The sequence below is a fragment of the Glycine soja genome, chromosome 6 (assembly GCF_004193775.1).
Source record: "Glycine soja cultivar W05 chromosome 6, ASM419377v2, whole genome shotgun sequence".
Lineage (NCBI taxonomy): Eukaryota > Viridiplantae > Streptophyta > Magnoliopsida > Fabales > Fabaceae > Glycine > Glycine soja.
In genome coordinates, this window is record NC_041007.1 from 1,236,473 (window position 1) to 1,256,214 (window position 19,742).

The 19,742-nt window shown below is 34.7% G+C and overlaps 1 protein-coding gene and 1 pseudogene across 1 annotated transcript; both read right to left on the minus strand.

Moving 5' to 3' along the window:
- Window positions 1-3,845: 3,845 nt before the first annotated feature.
- On the minus strand, window positions 3,846-14,824 carry LOC114414524 (epidermal growth factor receptor substrate 15-like 1). Its single transcript, XM_028378814.1, has 13 exons — window positions 14,378-14,824; window positions 13,082-14,162; window positions 10,676-10,894; window positions 10,361-10,575; window positions 9,512-9,586; window positions 8,738-8,809; window positions 8,551-8,649; window positions 6,349-6,420; window positions 6,151-6,265; window positions 5,756-5,824; window positions 5,368-5,665; window positions 5,137-5,218; window positions 3,846-4,794 (listed from the first exon to the last, which is right to left on the minus strand). Exons 1-13 carry the CDS (start codon window positions 14,495-14,497, stop codon window positions 4,108-4,110), a joined length of 3,204 nt encoding a protein of 1,067 aa, XP_028234615.1. The 5' UTR covers window positions 14,498-14,824; the 3' UTR covers window positions 3,846-4,107.
- A 2,854-nt stretch (window positions 14,825-17,678) lies between these two features.
- On the minus strand, window positions 17,679-19,698 carry LOC114414525 (annotated as a pseudogene).
- Window positions 19,699-19,742: the final 44 nt, after the last annotated feature.

The window sequence follows — 19,742 nt, forward strand, 5'->3', positions numbered from 1 at the left end:
AAAGGTAAAGAGAGAAGATGGAGCTATCATCCACCCGGACCAACGAAAATTACAGGTTGGCTCATATCCAATTAAATAATAACGGAGAAAATTTAGCTATAGCATTTCAAATATTATTGCGTTTTTTTTGTTAAAAATTATTTATTTTTTTGTAATAAAAACTGATATTAAAAGCCGATTTTAATATTGAATGTAAAATTTTAAATTTAACTGAAGTTAATACTAAAAAGAGGACTTAAGTTTTGTCATAAATTATGCTTTAAAAAAATCTCTGTCGTAAATTAATAAAAAAATTAAATCTACTATTGATCAATTTATTACACTTTTGGCAATATAATATTCAAGAGAGTAAGATATTTATTGCTCCTTTCAAAAGTATGAATTGAAATACTTTAATTTCAATGTGTCTGTGTTAATTAAACACCTTCGGTGGTTATTTCAAATAAAATAATTGTTTAACTAACTAAATTATTTTATTAAATATCTTATTAAAATAATATTAATGTATGTTGTTAAATATAATTAACAACGTGTTTTGTTGGAGAGAAAGAAAAGAAATGAAAAAAAGGGGTTCTTATATTTATTTTCTTTCCCATCTAGAAGAACTAAAATATGAAAGAAAATAATTTATAACTTGAGTTCAATTAATTACTTTAATATATTATGTTATTCAATTTCAAAGTAAAAAAAACATATTATCAGTTAATTAAAAATAAGCCCGCAAAAAATAAATTAATTAACAGTAATTATTGATACAACTATTCAAATAGTTATTATGAATATTAATATATTTATTGATAACTGCTCTACATAGATGTAATTGATGATTAAATGTATAAAAAATTGTTAATTTTTCTCTCTTTTATTACTTATTTTTATGTGAATAATAAGAAATTTAACATCATTCAAATTCTTGATCAGCGGGTGTTTAATTTGAAAATTTTATAGTGCTTTGGTATTAGAATTGCTGCAAAAACATAGAATTGGAAGAGAAGATGAAGACCTGAAGACTCTCGCCCAACGTGCAGCGCTCGTTGAGCAGCGAACTGAAATCACATGGAGAAATCAGATATCACGTGAAAGCGCGCTTAGCACGAGTCGCACGCTAAGCACATGGTCATCGCCTCACTCGCTTAGCGCGAGATTGCGTAAAAATTAGGCTAACTATGGCCTATAAAAGAAAGAAGCAAAGGAAAAATACACACCGAGACATAGAGCTCTACACTGCAATTAAAGTTTCCCAAACAGGGAAAACTAGCCTTTAGGAATCGTTCTTCTCCTTCTTTCATCCCTATTGCTCTTCTTCTATCCCCACAATCCCTTGCGATTGTAACGCCTCTCACGATAATGAGAGGCTAAAACTCCTATTGTTGGGAGTCTAGCAACTAAACACTCTTGATGTAATTTCTTTTCTATTATCTATTTAATTTTTATTATCTCTTTTCTGTGCTTAATTTTAGTGATTGTGGTCTAGTCATTCATATTCATGTATCTATTTTAGGATTTAGGCATTGAAAAATATTTATCTTCTAAGAATTGGGAAAGGGCATCTAAATGATTTATGTCTAGGGATAGAATAACATTGTTTAGCCTATTTTATATATCTCTATTTCTAATACAATTTATTTAGTTTATTCTTTTAAGGGATTAGGGAAAAGATGAGATAGATTAGGCTCTTCCACTTGAGGGATTATGGTTATAGTACATGAGCAGATGTAGGTAAAAATTAGAATAATGTTAAATAGAGAAAAATCATTAACATTACATCGAGAATAGTTTTGGTAGGTTAGGTCCCAATATATTTACACTCTGAATCAATCTTCGCATCACACCCCAAAATGTTTGGTTTTCTTGATCTGGTTTAAATATTAGTTTAATTTTTTACGTCAATTTAAAAATTTTCATCTTTCAAATCTTTAATTCAATTTATTAATTGCTTGAAAATTGAGAATACATCAATCTAAGTACAAACAAAATCTTTGTGTACTGACCCTCTTATTTTGGTTTTATCTTACTACTTTGACAATTGGATGCATTTACCAATGAATTAACATTTATCATTCCCAACAATTTATAATTGATTATCTTATTGACTTCATTATTGGATGCATACATTATTATAAAACTTAACAAACTTACTTATACTTTTTAAACTATAAAAAATTAAATTTCTCAACATTTTATTTATCTATTATATCTGTTGTCACTATTTATAAAACTATAACAATATATATAACTATTTATTTTTTATATCTTAGTGAAATACTCCTAATACATTGTGAAACTAACTATTTTTCGATTAAAATAGGGGAATTTCACTTTTATACGAAGGTTTAAATTTTTAAAAAAATTTGAAAACATGCTGCCTTTATAGTTTATTCTATTATAGCTATTTAACCTTTTGTTGATGCAGGATTAAAATAAAAAAAAGTCTACCAGAGATATGACAATTTAATCAAGTTGTAATAGTAAAACAGATAATGGCTAATATGTGAGATGAGATGGGATATTTATGGAGGGTTACTAGCGGAAGAATTATTTGCGGTGGAGTAGAGTGACGAAATGCCTTACGTCAGAATAGAAACTTGATCAAGTTGCATTTGCAAGAAGAAGCAGAAAAAGACGTTTCATTTTTACGAAGCCGTAATTTCTGTAACATGTTCGTTGTATTATTTAATTAAGATGGAACCTTTGTTTTAAATTTTAATATATGAACTATGTCACTTGGCTCAATATAGGAACACAGCCATGCTTCGTGTTGCATAAATTTGTATCCTCTGAACATGAAAGTTAGAAGATGAGAACGTGCAGCCACAAGATATATAGTAGCGGTGTAGAATCCTCCGCTATGGTTTTCGTCAATCTTCTCCCTATGCATCAAGTAATGGTTTGTTTTTCTTCCACAGACAGGGAACCTGAGTAGTAAGCATCATGTATTTTTTTTCTTTTTCTCTTTAGACGTTGTAATTTAAACTGGATATTAGGGTAATCCTAAAATTAAACATACACATTAGAGCAAATTTTAGTTCATCTTTTATTTGATTCTACTGCTATATGCTTTAAGTAGCATTTAACTGTTTCTAATTTTGTTATGTTTGATTGTACGAACTGCTGAGGTGACCATGGCAAATAATTTATCTGGACTTGATAATGCTGAAGTATACTATCACTTCCGCTCAATGCTCTCTTTAAACATCCATTATGTCATTAAACATCTAATGAAAGACATAAAAAGAGAGAAATATACATTTACGAAAAGTTATAAAATGTATTAGGAAAAGAGATAAAAATAAATGAAAAATGTAAATTAAGTGCAAAAATTTGAAGAGTCCAAATAGGATAAAACATTGTTCTAGTCTCAAAAGTGTATAAAGTTGTCACGTGTCTATAAAAATAAGAAAATTAAAAAAAAAGCCTAAAGCATGTAATCTACTTATCTACTAATCATTTTAGACCAAAATTCAAAAAAAATCATGTAATTTAAGTGATAATATTAACATATGTTGTTGAGGATCAAAGTAATTGCAAGTAGTTAAGTCTAGAGACTAATTAAAAATCTTAGGATCTTATTTTAAATTTTCCTCAGTTAAATTCAGATACAATAAAGCACTCCAAATTCATTCATCGGGTATACATTTCGATAAATAAATAATAATAAAAAAAAGCATTCGAAAACCTATCTAAACGTATCCAACAACACCAAATGCTTAGCGCAGCAACCAAGACCGGGATTTTACTGCAGACATGAAGTAACTAGAGAGTGAGCAATGCAATTTGGTTCCAATGGGAAACGCGGCAAATACGTAAATGCATGTAATGAACCCACGAAAAAGAAAATGAAAAAAAAAAAAAAAAACTTTGCATGCACTTGCCATTAAACTTAGTAGTAAATACGCATCAAGACATTTAATTTTATCTATCTATCTTTCACACAACATCCGAACATTACCCCAAAAAAATAGAAAAAGCTCTCTTCAAACTGATACATTGGCCACACCATATATTACCGTCCAGCTTTTCTTCTAGCTATACACAAAAAAATAGGCTGTCATGAACAATCAAGGAAATGGAAACAACAAAGAAAATCGGGAAGAGTTGGATTGCAGGCTAGAATGCACTCCAGTTATCTGAACCTTTCTTCGGAGAATGATTTTCTGAAGAGACCTTAAAAGGGCCAGAGGAGCCGAATGGATCAGAGTCATCAAAAGAGAACGGACCACTGTGACCGAAGTCCTTGGTGCTACTAATTGAGTCAAACCTTGCATGTCCCTGTCGACCGAAGCCCAAATCAGTGCTGCTACTCATGGAATCAAACCTTGTGAGCGTCTCAGGATTGTAGCCAAAATCCTTGCTGCTACTTATGGAGTCAAACCTTGTGAATTTATCATTATTGTAGCCAAAATCCTTGCTGCTACTTATGGAATCAAACCTTGTGAATTTATCATTATTGTAACCAAAATCCTTGCTGCTACTACTTATGGAATCAAATCTCGTGAGCCTCTCTGGTTGTGGAGAATATCCACTTTCGTGCCTGAAGGAATCAAACCTTGACATGTCAAAGAAGTGATCCCCTGCCTCACTGTACCTTGGAGAGTTTCCGAACTTGGAAACTGGAGTTGCAGGCACTGAATCATCAAAAGCAAATTTGGAAACTGGAGTTGCAGGCACTGAATCATCAAAAGCAAATGGGCTTTTTGACTGGAACGTGCCATCTGTATGTGTAGATCCTGTTCTAACTGGGTTTATACCAAAATCATCGGATTTAAAGAAATCTCCCTGCTCGAAGTCAGAGTCCTACAAAACCATACAAAAATTTCAGTAGGTAGTAGCTTAATATCAATTAATTTTTCACAGAAGCGCTATGTTGTAGCAATGTTATGTTGTCCAGAAAATCAAGGCAACTTCATCTTTGAAAAAAGACATCCCTTCTTTAGTTCTTTGGTAAATGTGCTAAGAAACCCATTCCAAAAATTATAAAAGGAAAAAAAGTCCTCCATTGCCTATCTTATACATTAATTCAGTATAAAAATAATCTTTAAAGAATTTCCCCAAGAACAATTATTTCTCAATAACTGAACTAATTAGGTTGATATCCAGAACAGAATAAAATTAAAAGTTACGTATAGCATGAGTTACCTTGGTCTTAGTGTTAAAACCCCACACTGAGTCCACATCTTCGTTGTTGTCAAATGCACCCCAGGTTGATTCATCAAAACTTCTGCTACCATAGTTTAATGACATCACAATTACTAGATGCTCACAGTCAAAGCCATGCATTGTAGAAACAAAAAAAAATGGGAATAGATAAATCAACCCCCTTCCCAAAAACACATCCCTGGTAAAGGAAAAAAAAAAAAAACAAATTACCTGTGTGTTTCTGCATCTGCTTCGAAACTTTTTCCAAAATGAGCATTTGAAAAGTCTCGAGAAGGACTACCCAACGTACTCCTCCCAGCTAGACTATGGGGGCTTCTTGCCAAGTCATCTTCACTGTGTGCATAGGATTCATCCTCAACTGTATAATCACCATTAGCAGAATTTTCTTGCTTCCCATTTGCATTCACAGGTGAACCATGAACAGAATTATCATCAGATAAATTTTGTTCTCCATCAATAAATGCAGGATTCGGTTTTGAAGATGCAAAAGTGAGATCATTAGCAAATCCTAGAAATAAACAAAGAAATTAATAAAACAAGTTAATTCATGCAAAACATGAAAATAATTTTGTAAGAAAAGAGAAACAGTTATGGCTACCTTCATCCTCAAATTTATCCCACTCTTCATCCCAAAGAGCTGCTCCCTCTGGAATTCCAGGTTGCCAACCTTATATTTCATTAGGTTCATACACATACACAGACACAACCACGTTAAAGTTAGAAACAGAGGGAAATGCATTCACTTGTAAGTTGTAACAAATATGCAACGCTCATGATTTTAATAAAAGATCCTTTAGAAAAATGCAGGTTTCTAAATCATAAGAGGAGGCTTCCACAGAAGTAATAATATGAAGAATCACATATATTGGGTAAAAAAAAGTCAACAAATCTTAAAATTGTTATTGCAGAGTGATTCTTTGAGAATTAACAAAGAAGAGAAATCAGTGATCGAGAAAGAAGCCATAATGAGACAAAATGAGATTATTATCTTACCAGCAGGAAGCTGAACCATTGTAATTGACTTCACATCTATCCCATGTTTCTTGCACCGTTCAGCCAGAGCCTTAAATAACTCCTCAAGATCCGACTGTATGCGTTCAGCACGGACCTAAGGAATTTGCTAAAAATCAGTAACAGAGTACTAGACAGGTTTCCCCAGAACTCAAGTCTTATTCAAGAAATAAAATTCACCTGAAGGATACCATCTGCACTGCCTCCTTGTACCATTTTGACAATTGCTTGCTGCAACTCCACCTTCCTATCCTAAATAAGTACCGACTAATGGTTAAAGATGCATTGAAATGTTTCAACTTTCAAGACATTCATAATCCACCCAAGACACAGGTTTATAGTTGCAAAGAAAGGAGAACAAAATTGTAGACTTGATCCATTCAATAAGAACTTGTAATTCAATGGTTAGATTGTTGAAATTTAAGATATACAAAGGGTTATTGAAAGAAGTAACTCTACTAAGAATTACTTGTGGAATAACATGATCCTCACCCATGTGTGCACATATATATATATATATATATATATATATATGGAATTCCACAATGCAATAGCACCACTATAGGCTATAGCGCTGTTGCATTGCAGAATTCCCTGGATCTGCGATTACAACTCTGTCCGCTATTACCACCACTATGGGTGTCATGGTTGCAGAATGTGTTCCTCTTGGCATCTCTGACCAGTCTCCAGCCAATTGAACTTTTGAGTCAATATTATGCCAATTTTTATACATTTTTATGTGCATACAACTTAATTTGTTATAGATATATAATTGGTAGATGTTGATAGGGGCCATGCTGCTGATTCAGTGCCACATGAGGAATTAGCTCATCATGAGACAAGAGGGCCCAGAACTTGGCTAGTATATTCTAGAAGGGGTAATAAAGGAAAAAGTGGCTAAGGTTGTTAGAAATGATTGTGACGTGTTATGGGAGTGAGGGAAATATTCTTCCTAGTTATAAGGAGTAAGAAAGAGAATGGGGGGCTTACCTTGGATTGTACTATTATTCCATTATGGTTAGGGAGTACTAACTTCCTAATACGGAGCCTAGCTCTGAGTCAGAATTCTAGGGATTGTTCATTCCTTTTTCTGTAATTGCTTCATACTTTCAGTCATTAATAAAATCCTCACTTTTTTTGATCATTTGCTTTTACTATTCTATTGCTCTGTTTTTTTCTGGTTTGCAACAGATATCATATGTTTCAATTGCTATGCGACTTTCACTATTTGCCCACAACACTATCTGTCATATGATATTGCAGACTATTTGGCTTTCTGGCATTTTCCACAATTAAAAACAGTGATATGTAGGGAGCATTTCAAATGAGAAATTTCTTAAAATGAAAAATGAGAAATATCAATAATTTAGATTACAACTAAAAACAATTAACGGTTGAAATTAAAACACTCTTTAAAACAGGTCATGTGCCTATCCTTTTTTCCCCCTTCACACTCATGTACAAGTAACAGAGGACTGTGTTCAGGTATGGAGTGGCAACCCAGCCCTCAAGGTCTCCTAACCTGTCCCACTGCTTACCTATTCACGTTCATGCATTCGCTGTAAGTTGAGTGCAACCAGTCCCAATTGAAGGAGGTAAAGTAGAGAGAGAAGGGATTCCCTAATTGGAAGACGAACAGAACTTCTAATTGTCGAAGCTATGACAATAAATTTTGAAGATATGAGAAAGAAAAGATTAACAACAACTTCAAAGCTCGGATCTCAAGCACTACTTTACATGTCTGAAACAGTCATTAACCCACGAACCTGACAGCAACATGGAACCAGAAATTGGTCCTTTATCCCAAACACGAAGCAATGAGGGAATTGAACTCATCACCCAAATATCAAAATTTCAATATAAGCCATAAAATAATTTGAAAAAACAGAGTTATCCTTAAATGGCATGAAACAGAATCGCTCCATAGCAGAGCTCATAGAGGAAGTCAGGCATGGGGTTTGATCCTTTTTTAAAAATTAAATACAACCCAATTATAAAACCATTCATGAGCATTTACTTTACAATTTAAGCTTTTAAGAGAGTTGGTCCTGGACATAGTATCAAAGCTTGTATGACCAAGTGGTCACAAGTTTGATCCTTCTCACCCTCATTCTCAATAAAAGTTGAATTTTAGCACAATTTAAGGTGTTTTTGTGTGTTATGCATACTTGAAGCCCAAAGGAATCTTGCAGGAGGGGAGTGCAAAAGATATAAAACCATTCATGAGCTTTAGCCTAACAGCTTAAATTTTTGGGAGAGGTTGGTCCTTCATAATAACTTAAGAACAATGGAGTAAAAGATGTAGCGCATATTAAATAGTCAATAACTTCACATCTTACAAACAGCCTATCTTTCAACAAGTAATTTATATTTTCTAATTACCTGAATATCACGAAATTTAGCTTCTTCAACAGTCAATTTTGATACTATTTCTGCTACTTGTTTGTATTTCTCTTCATATTTCTTGCCCAATGATTCTGCCTGTAACACACCACCAAATGATAGTTAATTCTTTTCACATCTTAAACTTGCATTACGTTTTAAGAAAAGGAAAAAAAAAGGAATATACCTCACGCTTATCCGCAGACGCCCTTTCTGTAATCTCATTTAGTCGATTATCACATCTGCTTCTATATAGAACCTGAAATACAAGTAAAATACGGGAAAGGAATTCATAGGATACATTAAAAAATATTAAAAAAATCATTCTGGTTTTATCCCAATAAAATCCTTAACTGAATCCACTTAAAATCATCAATCATTTCTCTGCATGCATGGTTCCAGTTCATTTCTTGAGGGGGGAAGTCATACTGGCTTTTAACCCAATAAAATACTTAACTTTATCCACTAATCCATTTAGATTGTCCTATCTTTTCACTGTGTGCATGATTCCAGTTAGAGTGTCTAGGCTTCAACTGAGGCCTAACTAGAGCCATAAAACCCAAACCAACATTAAGTCACTGTAGGATGATTTGCATTTGTCATAGAAAACCAATCCTTCCAGCTAAATTACACAGCTCTCGTACACTGACTTTGTGTTTTGAATTAGTTTGTATTAAGCATATAATAGTATACTCAAGAGCTATTTAGCTTAGAAGTTATTCTGTAAAAACCAAGCAAAACCAAACATGTGAATAACTACAGGTCAAAGATCATTAATAAATTTATTTTTAACCTCTTTGGCATGCAATAACTTCATTAATGCAAACACAATTTTACTTTAAAGTGAGCCACCGGCAGTATGGCCTAGCAAGCTTACAAATAATCGATTTCAACCATGCTAAGCCTTGAGCAATAAACATCAATCTAAGATTCTTTTTGAAAAAGGATATGAATTACTAACCAGTTCCTGCATTTTGTTGCGGTATAACTCAATCTTCTCTTTTGAATCCAAAATCACATTCTGAGTTTCTTCAAACTGCAACAGCAAAGAGAAACATTTTTTATTTATAATTTCTCAAAATGTGCAAGAGAACCAAGACCACTTACAAATAAATAGATCTGGTTGAAGATATTACTGAATATGCGGAATTAATTTTGGGTTCAAAAGTAACACCAGCCCCATAATTCATTTTGAACATACTTGCAAAATTATATTTAGGACAAAAAATTAACTTGGGTCCACCTGGCAAACAACAACAAAAAGTGAAAGACAGTTGCTTTTGGGTCAAAATGTGATTTGGAGCCCCATAAGGCCATCAATAGTTTTGAAGTATCAAACAAGCACTAAGGGACTGTGAAAGTGTTTTTGTGTGTCCTTTCTACTGGAGCCATTTGTAGTTAAAATTTCAAGAGATTATGGCAGAAAAAAGGAAACAATAATTTTATGAGAGTGCAATTTATACAATTCATTGGTGCATTTGGTTGGGAGACAAATGCCTCATATTTTCAAAGGTGTCTCTTTACCTTGCATTTGTTAGTAGATATAGTTGAATCCGTGGCTTTAGGAAGAGTTTTATAATCTTCCCATTTCTAAAAAACTGGTACTTTTTGGAAAAAAATGGAGAAAATCATAAATACATTAAGATGAAGAGAAGAAAATTACAAAGGGATAGGAGAAAATCATAAATAAAGTATACTCCTTAATTGCAAAAACCCAAGCATCAACAAAAAACAAAAAAGAAAATGGATAACCTTCACTTTCCCAAATATATTTATACATGGACAAAAACTATGAAGGCAGAGCAAATACCTTTTTCTCTGCAGTTGCTGCCTCTTGAGGCTTTGAATTCAATATATTCTGCTCACCATTCAAAAAGGAATCCTCCAACACAGGTGTTCCTGACTTTTGCTGATTGGGCTGTTGAGTGCCATCAGCCCGGGCAGAACTTCCATGCACTGATGGCCTCAAACCAGCTGTTGGTGCCACTGGCCGAGCACCTGGAATACCTTGTTGCTGCCGAAAACCTTAAGACAGATAAAAGTAAAAAAAATTATCAAGAAATATCCTATAAGACTAAGAGAAAAGGAAAACAAAGTTTGAGATAGTGTAAATAAGGGAAAATACCTTGGCCAATACCCCAGGCTGCATTTCCATAAGCACTTTTTGGTTGGCCTGTCATTGACATCAGTGTCTCGTCAAACATAACATTGCTTGGAAGAGACTGTGGAAGAGGCCGACCTTCCCTGTAACGTTCCATCAAATAAAGAGCAAAGCAAAACTCCTTCAATGAAAGCATGCTATCATTGTCCTGATCAGACAAGTCCCACACCTTCTTTAAGACATCTGCACAAAGTCCACAAAGATCTTGTTACATATTTGCTATCAGAGTATTGGGAAAAACTCAAGTCCCACATAGCTAGAGATAAGGCCAACATAGAATATATAAGTGAGAGACAACCCTCACTCCATGAGTTAGCTTTTAGGGTTGAGTTAGGCTCAAACCCACATTCTAAGATGGTATCAAAGCCTACCCTAGATCCCTTAAATGGGTCACGCACCAAGCCCAAAAGGATTGGACGTGAGGGGGTGTATTGAGAAAAATTCAAGTCCCACATTGGCTAGAGATAAGACCAATATAGAATATATAAGTGAGGGCAACCCTCACCCTATGAACTAGTTTTTGGGGTTGAGTTAAGCTCAAACCAACATTCTAAGACAGAGAAATAATCAAATGATGAAAAGATTATCCTAAGATCGGTCCACCTCTACAAGAAAAATTCCAAAATAGTGAAAAGCACTTAGCTAAGAAACAGAGTAAGGAAACATATCTAGTAACATCATTTTATCTGTAGCATGTTTTTCTTAGTAGCTTTTAATTTCTATTAGCCTGGCTGTTATGAAATACATTTTTTCTTTTCTATTTTCTAATCCAGATTCCGAAAAGTCTGACACTGGGAACCTCATCAGCAATGACAAAATTGTGGCCAACATGATGTTCTATGAAAAATAGTGGAACGTCATGAACTGGTTGACAAATAAGCGATTCATGTAGGATGAATATGCAGATTTGGAATCGGTTAATTCTCTTGGTTCATACCAAATAAATTTCTTAATGTGGAGTTTCTCAGGTCTAATAACTGTCACCTACAATGTAATCCTGTTCAAAATGTTAGTGTTTTTTGCCGCTTTCCTTTAAAAAATAATACAACATAACACCAAGTAGGATAAAAAAAGAAAGGATTTTGGCATTAATAGGTACCATTGTTCATAAGACCATAGATTTCAAAATGTCAAGTAGATTTATTTCTGAGGTCTAAATCAAATAACTGTCATCTATCACAGAATCCCACTGAAACTCAAGCTATCAGTATTTCTTGTTATTTTCCTTTAAGAAATATTTTTTTAATTATTGTGATACGGAAGTGAAACATGAGGATTTGGAATTGGTTGGGATTCTTGGTTCATAACCAGACACATTTATAAATTTGTGGTTGATCTTATAGGTCTAATACCTATCACCTTCCATGTATCCCTTCTCAAATAATCAATATCTATGTCACCTTCCTCCTTCCTTTAATAAATGACCCATAATGAAACTAAGTAATTCATAGTATCTATGACTTGGATTAAAAATGGACAGGATGCCAACCTGTGATTATCTCAATTCATGCAAATCCCTGGTAGGTTTATTACAAAGATTTTGACTACTTGTTTATTTGAATTTGGGTGATAGTACTTGCATCAAGTTTTAGGAGGATACTAGGGTGGGAATATTCATTTCTTAGAGGCCTTTCCTTGCTTAGACGTCTCTCTTGTATGCATAATTATTCCCACCAAAAAAATAATTATTCATAGCTCTTGAGCTATTCACATTCATAGGGAGTAATAGCTAAAGCACTTCTCCATTTCATCTACCCAATTTGAATCCTATGATTAAATCTTTCTCTGTTTGTGTCACCTAGCATGGTAGATACAATATATCTAAACCAAGTGACTCGTGGTATGGTATGATCTCCAATCTTCATCTCCAAGTCCATGCCCAAATGTGTTTTGCTGAACTTGCATTCCATATACTCAGTTTTCCCTTCCACTTAATTGAAAATCATGCGATTCCAAAGCTTCTTTCAAGATGAGAACAACTAAAATAATGTAAAATTAAAAGGATATATCTGACTCCAAAAAATGTGCATTCCAATAAAATGCATCAAACCCCAGCAGACAAAGCATGTCAGCACTCAAGCTTCAGCAGACACGCTCTCTTTGGATGCTTAAGTATGAACTGACCCTCCACCTTTGTTCTTAATTGGGATGGGATGAGCAGCCATAGTAATCATAGATCTGTCACTAGTTACTAGTCATGACTCATGACTAAAGTTGCACATTGAATACCTATGGGGCTACTGGAGAGTTCCAATTTTTTTCAGCTGATAGCTATGTATGCAACATTTCATTGACAAACTAGCACATCAACATACCAAAATGCATAAACATTAATTCAAAAAGTGTCAGTTGGAAAGAAAAAGATTTTACCTATGGGTAATCTCCAGCTTAAAAATAGACTGCGTGCCTGCTCCCCAGTGATTTTCCCATCCCTGTCAGTGTCAACTTCCATAAACACCTTTGTATACTTCTGCACATCAGTAGGTTTCATTTTTGGCCAAGAAAGCTGTGAATTGTCAGAATTTGCATTTCCAAGCCCAGCTGTCATCCCAGATGGTGTATGTGGTGAAGAAGAAGCTGGTGGTGAAATTTGCTGGGTTGTGATTGGTGCAGACTGTGGCCGCTGAAACTGACTATTTGCAGGCAGCATTGAAGAATATGCACCCTGCAATGAGTCAAGTGAATTTGGTTTACTTGCAGGTTGGGAAGCAGTGGAAACAGGAACAATGGCTGATGAGACATTGCTGACAGAATAACTCTGTCCAGCAGGTTCTTGTTTCTGTGTCGATGAGGCATCAGAGAAAAAATCATTGCCCAAAACTGAATTGGAGGAGAACCCATTTCCAGAAACACCTAATGCTTTAGTGTTAACAGTTGTTGACTGGGGCATTGGTGAGATTGGAGATGTGGACGACGGTAAGGCAGCTGACGGGATCATTCCTGCAGGTCTGGTAGCAACCATACCGGGCCTTACATTATTCCAATCATTTGAGACGCCAGGATTTGAGAAACTGTGACCACCCATGTTAACTCCTCTAGAAATATCTGGACCTGCAACACCCTGTTGTGGATGCAGACCGCCACCAGCAGGCATGGATTGAGGAGGTCTCATGCCAGGATTCTGCTGCGAAGGATAATATTGCGGGTTTGCACCAGGACCTGCCAACCCTTGTCCTCTATAGGGAAAACTTTGAGCCAAATTGGGTGCGGTAACACCCATCTGCCCGACAGACCCAGCACCAGGCATCGAATTTGGACGTTGTTGAGGCACGGCAGCAAGATTAATCTGTGGCGCAGGGATTTTAGCAGCAGCAGGACCATACAACGCTGCCTTCACAATATCAGGCGTTAAATCTCGCTTACTCTGAGCCACAGTGACTAACCTCAGAGCATTAAAAAACTCTGCGCGGCCAAGGAATCCCGTTTTGGCCTGATCAGCATACGCCCACACCTGCAACAACTCAAACCGAGAACAATAATAAGCATTATACGCTAGATCAAGTTAACAAGTCCAAGGAAAAGCGAAATGAAGAATCAGCCAAAACCTAAATCACGATATGATAACGATCGATCACGAAAATCCTATGCCTAGAAGAGAAAACAAATACGGAAATGAACAATTTAAGTGCAGTGAGTTGAAATGTTTGGTTTAGATTAGAAAGAAACCTGAGCGAGGACTTGTTTGGGCAAATTGGATCCCTGAAAGAAAGAGACAGCTTCGGCTCCACTGATTCTGCCATCTCCGTCCAAATCTGCTCTCCTGAAAAACGATTCGAACTGATCCATTGAAGTAGATTGAGTCGGTTAGTAAGGGATTTCGTGGAAGAGAGGATGAATTGCGGAGAAAGAGGGAATTCGATTATTGTGTGTCTGAATTCGCAGATTTGGAAGAATTAAAGGAAAGCGAAAAAAAAAGTGAATAGAATATGTTTTATATATATATTCCCGGCGAGGGCGAGGTTGAAATGATTGAGATGTGGCGTCTTCTCCGACTGCAACGAACGACCGCAGCACAGGCTGTGCCTCTAGGGAGGCATACAAATTTCATTCCATTTCCATTTACATCTACATCTAATCGCACTGTTCAGACACTCAAACAAAACAATCAAAATTTAATAATTAACAATACATCCTAAAAATAATCTTTATAAATAATTTTGATCTTAACTCTTTAAAAGTTTGATTTATACATATTCTCCATGTTATACACTTTTATAACAAATATTCGATGAAATTTTTTTTTTCACACCGTTCTATTTTACTCTAATGATACTTATAAATTAAACTATGTGCCTAATTTCATTACACTAATGATCTTATGATCATTCTTTCTTCTTTCTTTAGGTCGTGAGAAATAATAGTGATTTTTTTTTCAAAAAAAAATAAAATATATGAAGATAAAGAATACAAATGTTTTTTTGTCTCATAAAAATAATGGTTTTGATAACATTCTGTATTTCTAACCCTTTTAGTTTTTTCCTAAAAGAAGAAAGATTGTCCGTTTTTAAAAAATGAGGTTACTTTACCTTGATAAATTTTAATATTCATTTTTGTTTTTAAGCCTTTTTATTTTTGTGTCATGATTTTTTTCTAAAATGAGTAATCCTATTAAACGTATTCCTGGATTATAATATTCGAGTTTATCCATCATGGTTCAATGTTTAAAATTTAATCCTCACTAATAATCGTTCATCTTAATTAGTCCCTCGTTCAATTCTGAGTTATCCTATGAAACGAAACAAAACAGCAGTGAGAGCCAGATACGGTAAATTGAGCTATATATTAACTGATAAACTTGCTAGGAAGAAAATATTTGACAGGATTATAAGATGCCATGAATGGGTACCCTTTGTTAATTTTGTAACTAGTTGTTCTGACGAATGAAGAAGTTGTCGTGCATAGTCTGAATAAAATACATGAATGGTTTTCCTTGGACAAATAACGAATGTTAATTTCCCCTTCTCAATCAAACATATATTCGGCCCTTAGATCCAAGTGGGATGTCGGTGGCTCTCGGCAAACCAATGAAGAAAAAGATGTAATAGGATGGGGAAAAAAAAGGTTTAAATATTTTTTCCCTATAATTTAATGTTTATTTATTTATTTTTGTCCTTGAGACTTTAATTTTATTTTGCTTGTTTTTCTCCTCCTTAAATGGTAAAAAAGAGTTACATCATCAACAAATAATATAACTCAAACAGCGAGCTATTGGATATGAATTATCACTTATCAATATCATGACATATCTAATTATCTCAAGTTACTCCAAAATACTTTATCCTTCATCATTAAGCAGTAACGAGAACAAATTTTATATACTTTATAAAAATGAAAATAAATAAATTAAAAGCATATAAAATTATATTTATAATAACTAGTCTCCTGAAATGTAAAAAATGCGCCTACTAAGGATTAAATTGAGGCAAATGTTAAACAGCGAGGGACTAAATTACTCACACTGCTCCATGAGATGAGAGACGAAATAGAGCCTAAAAATATTAGTAAGAGATTAAATAGGATTTTGTGTTGAATAAATAAAGGTTTGAGCAAAGACTGGAGCTAATCATTCTTGAATGCTTTAAATTTAAGAAAGTGATTGTTGGTATATTTTTCAATTCTTAATTTCATAATGTTATTGTGAATTACAATGAAGGATCACCAATAAGATCTAGTAGAATTAATAGATGATTGGATTCTTTAAGCATAACATCAACAAGGTCCAACACAGTTAATAGATGAGTGGATTTTTTAAGCATAACATCAACAAGATCCAGCAAAGTCAATAAATGATTGAATTCTTTAAGCATAGCACCAACAAGGTCCAACATGGTTGGATTCCTTAAACATGCTGATAGAAGTTGGATTCTCTAGCTGTGCATATAGAGAAAATTTTGTTGAGAGACAAAACCTATTTCGGTTATCTCTATGTTTCGAGGGTTAGTCTCATGGTTTCCGACCGAGAGAATACTTTGCTTCCAGCAAAAAAATAAAAATGAAGGATCAGCTATCCTTCAACCCCGTAATTCTGGAACTGTTTTCCATACATGCTAAAGTTCTTAATTAGAAACTAAATCACCAAGATACTCTTCAGAAGATATGTGATAAATGTGTTCACTTCAGCATCATTATAGGAATGTTCCCAGTTAGTGGCTCTGGCATAAAACAAATTGCATTCTCAATAAAATTCCAGTGAAGAAAGCATTCTCGCAGTTATTTTAAGTGGATTGGAGCTGAGTAGCTGACAGTCCCTGATTGAGCTAAATGCTTAAAGCCTTAAATTATCCATCTTAAGCTTCAATCTCATGTCGATATGCAGAACTTTTGGATGAACGGTTTAACCTTTTTTCTTTACATTCTACAGCTAGTTGTGTTGCTGTTTATCAGATCCCTCCAGGTAGGAGATGTTGCATCATACACAAACTGCAGAGGTCAGTAATTGTATTTGTCTAGCTAAACTTAACAAGCATTTAGGCTTCATTACTATTACATAAAACTCAAATGGTTAAGTTTTAGCATCCAAATTCCCTGATTAAAATTTGGATGCAGGATTATAGTACCATAAAAGTAATAACTAATGCTATCAAATATCAACAATGCAAAAGGAGACAAGTGGCAATACAGCAAGTGGAGTTAATTGTTGAAGGCATCAGAACAAAAAAAGTTGTTAAAAAGTGATAGGAAGCAAGGTTGCTACCAGGGTAACAGTTTGATGTGAGTAAACTTTGTGCTTATGGGCTAGAAATTGTTAGCCCGATTATTCAAGGGTTATTTGAATGAGTCGTTACTGGTTTGTAAGAGTATAAGACAAGTTTTTTCTAGCTGAGACACCTAAAAGGTGGTTCGGCAGATTTACATAACAACATAACTGAAAAGATATTAACGAAGTCTAATTATGATAATATACTGATTAGTGAAGTACTAACTACTAACACATACATTAGTTCTAATAAGTCAGATCTCACGGTAATTAGGAGAAGCAATCATGTTTATAAACTTGTAAAATTATAACATGTCACACAGTAACGGTTGTCAACAGTAAGCTTTGCAAAGCACCTAAGCAAAACAATTTATACAATATGCTTGTGAATATATATAGTTATACCACATCATGCGTGTGGTTCATCAATATATTTGGACGAAAGCCCCTATATATCTAACAGTCTCATCAACAAACTCGAGTCCACCAAGCTGCAATCAAGAATAGAGTCTTCAACCCATCCATTCCACAGATTTCTCAAAGAAAATAAGAACTGTAGCAGCCTGCAACTTCTATTTTACTCATCAATTGGTCAAATCCTGGATAAACAAACCAATAGAATTTAGATTGAATATCTTGAAATCCTTGTCAAATACTGAATACTTGAGACTTTGTTTGGATAAACTTCTCAATAAGCATTTATAAGAAAGAAATAAATTAATACCTATGGAAGAAAGCTATTTGGATAAACTTAATTTATTTTACCTTTTTAGTTCCTTATCTATAAATATTCATTGAGAAGTTTATCCAAACAAAGACTAACAGAAAGATTAATACCTATGTCAGGACTCTGGATGTACATATCCTTGATCCTATGAGGTGACGATTTCTCATAGGGCTGAACCTGAAAGCCTTCTGCACGAGTCTTTTTCTCTTTTGGAGACTCAACTTCAACTTCTGTCTCCACTTCTGGTTCCACAACATTCAGTGCGGGAGTGAGTTGCTTCCGCTTTGAACGAGCTCTTCTGTTCTGGAACCAGTTATAAACATTTGTCTCTGATATTTGGCCATGTTGGCCAAGTTCAATGGTTATGTCCTTGATCTTCTGCTTGCTCGGAGTACCATTTCCCTCGTCAAAAATACGCTCAAGTACTTGAAGCTGCAGAGGTGTTGGAGTCCAGCGCTGCCTCGCAGTTATCTTGTGTCCAGAGCACGCCATCAACGGATCACAGTACAAATTACCCAGCCTCAGCCCTGACACAAAATACCAACAACAAATAAAACACTCACTTTGTTTCTCCACCATCAAATTGAGCAAGCAATCCCACTTATTCGACCTACATATCCAAATCTGACAGAACTTGTACGATTTAAGAAACTTCCTGATAATCTTATGCATAAAAAAATTATAACATGGTCCCGAACTATTATCGTAACAGTCGATCTTCATGTGACACATAATCCTTTTTTTTTTTGGAAGCATGGTATCCCATAGCCAAAAGTCTATCCCTTTGAGGCGTAGAGATCCCTACCGAAATAAGTTTTGTGCCTCCCAACAATGTCACTTTCATATGCACCATCAGGGAATCAAACTCTTATTAGTATGCTTAAGGAACTCAATCATAGACCAACATTGTTGGACCTTGTTGGTTTCATGTGACACATAATCAAGTCTAAATAACTCTTCCTCATAAATTGAAAAAAAAAAAACTCAATAATGTATCACTGAAAATTGATCGAAATTATGATCACCTGATCCGGAATTATGTAATAATTTCTGGAAATTATGGCAGATTAAACTGTCATGTAATGCTATTTTAAATGAAGAAAAGTATATGTTGTTAATTTGTCCAGTCAGTTGAATCATAGAATGAATTATGTTTATTGTCATAATCAGAACCTTATAATGTTGGGTTATAAAAGAAACAATGGAAATTAACCTGCGAGGTCCTGTTGGATAGTTACGGCCTTGTGCATCTCAACGAGCTGTTGACAGATGGTGGCATAGACAGAAATCTGTTGCCTGAGCAGTTCCATTTGATCGTCGGTCATAACTTTGACGTAAAGGCCTCCAATAATACCACCAGCGTTTGAGGTCTGGTGATGATGCTCTGCTTCCATTTTTGCTTTTGCAGAACCAAACAAGGAAAGGACTCAGTTTTGTTTTGGTGGCTTTGGCAGCAAGAATTGAATTTCGATTTGCATTTTGCAGAGACAGACAGCATCCTCAGACCTCAAGTCAAAGCTTAAAGGACCGTTGTTTGCTGCGCGATTTAGCCTCATTCCGCCAATCTCGCAATTCAGACTCCTTCCCACCCTTTTTTTTTTTAACTT

Excerpts from the sequence above, each read along its gene's own strand:
- LOC114414524 (XM_028378814.1), bottom strand. The coding sequence starts at position 14,497 with ATGGATCAGTTCGAATCGTTTTTCAGGAGAGCAGATTTGGACGGAGAT. Across the intron at positions 8,810-9,511 it reads GCAACAAAATGCAGGAACTG|GTTCTATATAGAAGCAGATG; the intron begins GTTAGTAATTCA and ends CTTGTATTTCAG. Across the intron at positions 5,666-5,755 it reads GGATAAATTTGAGGATGAAG|GATTTGCTAATGATCTCACT; the intron begins GTAGCCATAACT and ends GTTTATTTCTAG.